The following is a 4900-nucleotide window of genomic DNA, read 5'->3' as shown; positions in this document are numbered from 1 at the left end:
GGGGGGGCGGGGCAGCGGTGGAGGAGGGCGGGGGGGGGGGGGGGGGGGGAAGGGAGAACAGATAAGGTGCATGGGGCAAGCTGCCTGCCCCCTAGTCATTGCTTTCCCTGTGGCAGTGGTGGGGAGATTCAATAACTAGATTCTAGACATGGGAAATTAAAACAAATTTATAATTTTCCATGTCTAGAATCTAATAAATGGGGGGAAGCATCTAAAATTCAAAGCTCTCTTGGATTTGGGTCAATACAGTTTTTTTAAATGGAGTGCTGCTCAATTTATAGAAATTATGGAGGGGTGCTTGAGACTTGAGCTGTGCCTTGCGTCTAAAAAAGGGTGAGAACCACCATTATACGATGACTACTTTAATATAAGCTACACTTTTACATTAAAAAAATATTCTCTTTAGGGATGCTGATAGAAGTTGTAGGGTTCACTTATGTTTGACCAACTATCTTGCAGTAATGTCCATACCAATTCTTTTACAGCTTTTAATTTGTCCTTCTTGTCTAGTAATAGACTTCTAACTTTCCTTTTGTATCTGGAGGAGCATGACCAAGTGAATTCATGAAAATGAAGTGATTTAGTTTTTTTCTTTAAATACCAGATTTTCTGGTCCAGTGAAGACAAAGTAATTAATATAATAAGGTCAACCCTGCCGTATCAAGTTCAAGTCAACTGGTTTTATATTAATAAATATTTATCTTGTGAACAACCACAAAGTACTCCTATCAGAAACTGGCAAAGGACTGAAAATTATTTTCTGTGCTTTTAGATGAGCAGAAATTCCATTCAGCTTTGTCCCTACAAAGGACCAAATTATAGTCTACCTAAATTCCCTTAAATACCTAAGTGGGATTCTTCTGCACTAGGCAAAAGTCCCTAAAGAAACTGCCAATATAAAAGGTGGGTGGGTCTTTCTCCTTGCTGATCTTTAGAGACTCAATTTTAGGGGTAAGATGACCGCTGCTACAAAAGTAGATGCATTAATAATTTTCAAGGACTTGAACAGGGTGGGAAATAATCACACTTAGGCACCTAACAGGTAGAAGAGAATCTGGCAACTAAGTACCTGTTCATAGTATAAATCAGCAATTTTCACACAATACAATTAGAACAGTCAACTTTTAAACTGTGAAACATGAACTCACCAAAATGTATAGAACCACATTTAGATTCTCCACCTCTTTCAGAAATTTGTAAATTCTAGCAAAATAAAGTCCCTGTTATAGCTCACACTTCGACAAGTCATCACTGTCACCCCCTTTTCTAGTAGGAAGCTAGATAATAATACACGCATTTGTCATTCCAAAGTTTGTGTTTAGTAGTTATTTCCAACATTTCCCTTTAAGCTTTTTATATAAAATTTTCATCCACAGGCTGAAATTGTTCCTACTCCCCATGCTGTCTGCTCTCAAACCAAACCCCATAAACGTAACTGAAACCAATCGATTCCAGGGGTGCCAATGGTAGATAGGACTGGCTGATTTTTTGGGAGACTCCCACAATATGGTTCTTTGGGATTCACCTTACAGCAGGGAATTCAGATGTCATGACGATGACTGTTAGGGACCTATGCACAGAAATGCTCATAGACTCTTTAACAAAAAGTTTTTTACTTCTCTCAAACAGTGAGCATCAGAGCTGTTTCAGAATGAGAGTCCTTTGGTCTCAGCCCCATACCTTCTTCACTAGGGTTCACTGCCTCATGATTTTGAGTTGCTCCTTTTTAAAGGTAAAGATGCCATGTGGCCTTCTCAAAAAAGCCAATTTGGAGGCATTCCTAGTATTGTCAAGTGAAATTGAAGATGGCACTCCCCCTATAGCTTTGCCTCACAGCCTCAAATTCATCTGGCATCCTCCAAAATCTGATTAAATTGTAGCTACAGTTCTTAGGAAACCCCAAACGGCATTGGATGTCTCTAGGAGACAACAAAGAGCTTGTTATTTCAAGGGAAGTTCATTGTTAAAATTCTACTGGAGCCCTGGGCTGAGAGAAAACTGGCCTTGTTGGTATTTTCAGATATGCAGACTATCACTTAGGTGTAACATTAACTATTGTTATTGCGCTGGCATGTTCAGTGGTTCAACATCCTTGAGCAAGGCTCTCCCCTCTCCTCCCCCGCAAGACCTAACGCTTTTATATTTAAGACTTATGTCTTAATCCACTGAAGATTCCTGAATATTTTCCTATCATGTTCTATAGCTGTACAATATTTGTCTTAGCTTTTTGTGTTTGAAACATCTGCATCTGAAAGAGATAGAGTTTCCAGAATAAAACAATTATAACTGTCTGAGTTTTTTGGTTATTAAAGCTAGTTATCTACTTTTAATTTCATAATACTTACCTCCTTAAAACATGGCGAAGGATTTCTGATTTGTTCAAGCATAGCCCATTTAACTGTTGCCTGTCGTATATTTCCATCATACTCTCTAGAGCTCTGTGTACCACTTGGAGTACCTCTAGATCTTTCATACCCTGGTTCATTAAAATAGGGTTCTGCTACCAAGATGAGGGACTGAACAGACACCAACACCTGTGGAGAGAAACAGCAAAATGGAGAAATGAAGTAATGTAGCCTCTTGTGTGGTGAACACTGCTTATTTTCAACATATGCATTTTAGTTTGCCTATATTAGATTAAAAATGTTTACAAAATACATTAATGTACCCTACATAACTGCCTTGCTGGTCTATATCTGAAACACTTATCATATTTCTTAAAAACCAGCAGCCACGTCATTAATCATCTAATCTAAAGAAAAAAATATAACAATAAATTATAATACGGTTAAAACAACTACATATTGCCTCCAGATTTTTTTTTAAAAACAAATTGGCCTGGTCTCATGTTATATATGTCATTCAATACAGCAGCCAAACTTCTCAATAGCAGGGGCCTGAACATTTCTTCACATACAGTTTTAATAAATCCCAATCTATACTTGCACATGGATAGAGGGACATACATCCCTACATACATACAAAAAAGCCCAAATACAAAAAATGTATGCATAGAGAGCATGCAAAGATGCAGTTTAGTATCCATAGGCCAAAGGTTTGAAAATCAGCCTTCAAGCAAAGTACATGGGAGACAAATATATAAAATGTTGCTGAGAAAAATATTCAGAAAGCAGCCTAGTAAGGTAGAGGGGGAGGGAGGGATGGGACTGTTATTTAGTTATCTTAATGTGGATTCAGGCATTTAGGGCACTTTTACATGTGCTCCGACACATTCTGATTAGAACGCATCAGAGCAGACTCAATTAATCAAGTCTGCTGGAGTCTCCCGTGTATTCAGCATCCGAATGCTTTAACTAAAGCTTGTAGAATGAGCTTTAAGTTAGAGCACCCCAGCCACCATTTTGAAATGTGGGGATGCTAAATACATGAGACATTGTGGGTGTTTTAATTAGTGTGGCTCCAGAGAGCTGTTCTAATTAAAACGCTTCCACCCCAACTCCAGAGCGTGTATATAGGTGCCCTTAATGCTGAACATGTAAGTTTGAAAATTTATCCATATCTACTACAAATGTAACTGCAAGTCAAGATAACTGGAAAACGTGTTCATTTTAGTGGAATTTCCTGTATAACTTACTACTAAAAACCACTGACTTGAAAAATACTATTTGAAATTTAGGTGCAGAGAAGCTGTTTTAGAAAATTAGTTGACATCTAACTGCTCCCTTTAGTAAGGAAAAGGTACCATCTTTGCAAGAGGAGAATTGCTCTATTTATTTTCCACAGTTAAAAAACAAGTTAAATGCCAGTGTTTAGCTTTTCAGAGGGGTGCCTTGAATCTAAAACATGTGAGAATCACTACTTTAAAAGATTCATTTAATGATTTTCATGTGAACAAAACACTTTTTAGTAGATCCACTCTCATTATTATATTCTTGCTGAACTGAAGCTCAACCAAGTATCCCAGTATGTGACAGAAGTTATGCCATCTTCAACTTAAAGTAGGAGGAAACCAACTCTAATGTTATTTCCTAATCAGCGGTGAAAGATATTTCACTTTTCTCTTTGTAATGCAATTGAAAAGGTAAGGACTGGATTAAACTATTTTGCTTAAAATTGATCTCATTTTTAATTCTACTGCACCAAAACAAAATGAGGGAAGAGAATTGGGAGGCCAAGTAAGATATTGACCACAGGACCATAATCTAGGCAGAAGTGAGCTGTAGTCACTTAGGCCACCTATGCACATGCAGCGAGGCTGCTCCGACATGCTGTAATTATAGCGCACTCAAGCAGACTTGATTAATCAATTAGATTAAAACCACTCTCCAAAACCTAAATGATTAATGTAGTCTGCTGGAGCTTGGTAATTACTGAGCTCCAGCAGACTCCAGCATCATGTGCATCAGTGTGCCAATGCTGAAAAATGGTGGCGGGGGTGCTTTAACTAAAGCTTGTTCAACAAGCTTTAGTTAAAGTGCACCTGCTGGCATTTTTTAGTGCAGGGACGCTGATACACATGAAGCTCCAGGTGCTTTAATGAGAGTGGCTCTTAAAGAGCCTCCCCACTGGAGCACGTGTATATTGTAGGGAGAGAGAGACTGCAGCTAGATTTAGACAGACTACAAAAGTGGGCAGATGAGAATAGGATGGGGTTCAACGTAGACAAATGCAGGGTGCTGCACCTTGGGAGAAGGAATCCACAGCATACATACAGGCTGGGGAGCTCCCTTCTTGAAAGCACAGAGGCGGAAAGGGATCTCGGAGTCATTACTGACTCCAAGATGAATATGAGTCGCCAATGCCAGACCGCAGCCAGCAAGGCCAGCCATACCTTGTCATACATCCAAAGGTGCATCTCAAGCGGGTCCAGAGAGGTGATACTCCCCCACTGTGTGACTTTGGTCAGGCCGCAGTTGGAGTACTGCGTCCAGTACTGGGC

At 39.3% G+C, this 4900-nt stretch overlaps 1 protein-coding gene across 1 annotated transcript in view; it reads right to left on the bottom strand.

The window, feature by feature from the left end:
* BIRC6 (baculoviral IAP repeat containing 6) overlaps nt 1-4900 on the bottom strand; it is a gene marked incomplete at its 5' end in the record, with an annotated part of 326913 nt that overhangs the window by 8982 nt on the left and 313031 nt on the right. The window contains one exon of the mRNA XM_025197634.1: nt 2346-2534. Coding sequence (XP_025053419.1) covers nt 2346-2534 — 189 coding nt within the window. The remainder of the gene's footprint in view (nt 1-2345; nt 2535-4900) is intronic.

The sequence above is a fragment of the Alligator sinensis genome, unplaced genomic scaffold (genome assembly GCF_000455745.1).
Source record: "Alligator sinensis unplaced genomic scaffold, ASM45574v1 scaffold489_1, whole genome shotgun sequence".
Lineage (NCBI taxonomy): Eukaryota > Metazoa > Chordata > Crocodylia > Alligatoridae > Alligator > Alligator sinensis.
The sequence above is the reverse complement of the archived record's forward strand: the minus strand, read 5'-3'. Positions and strand labels throughout refer to the sequence as shown.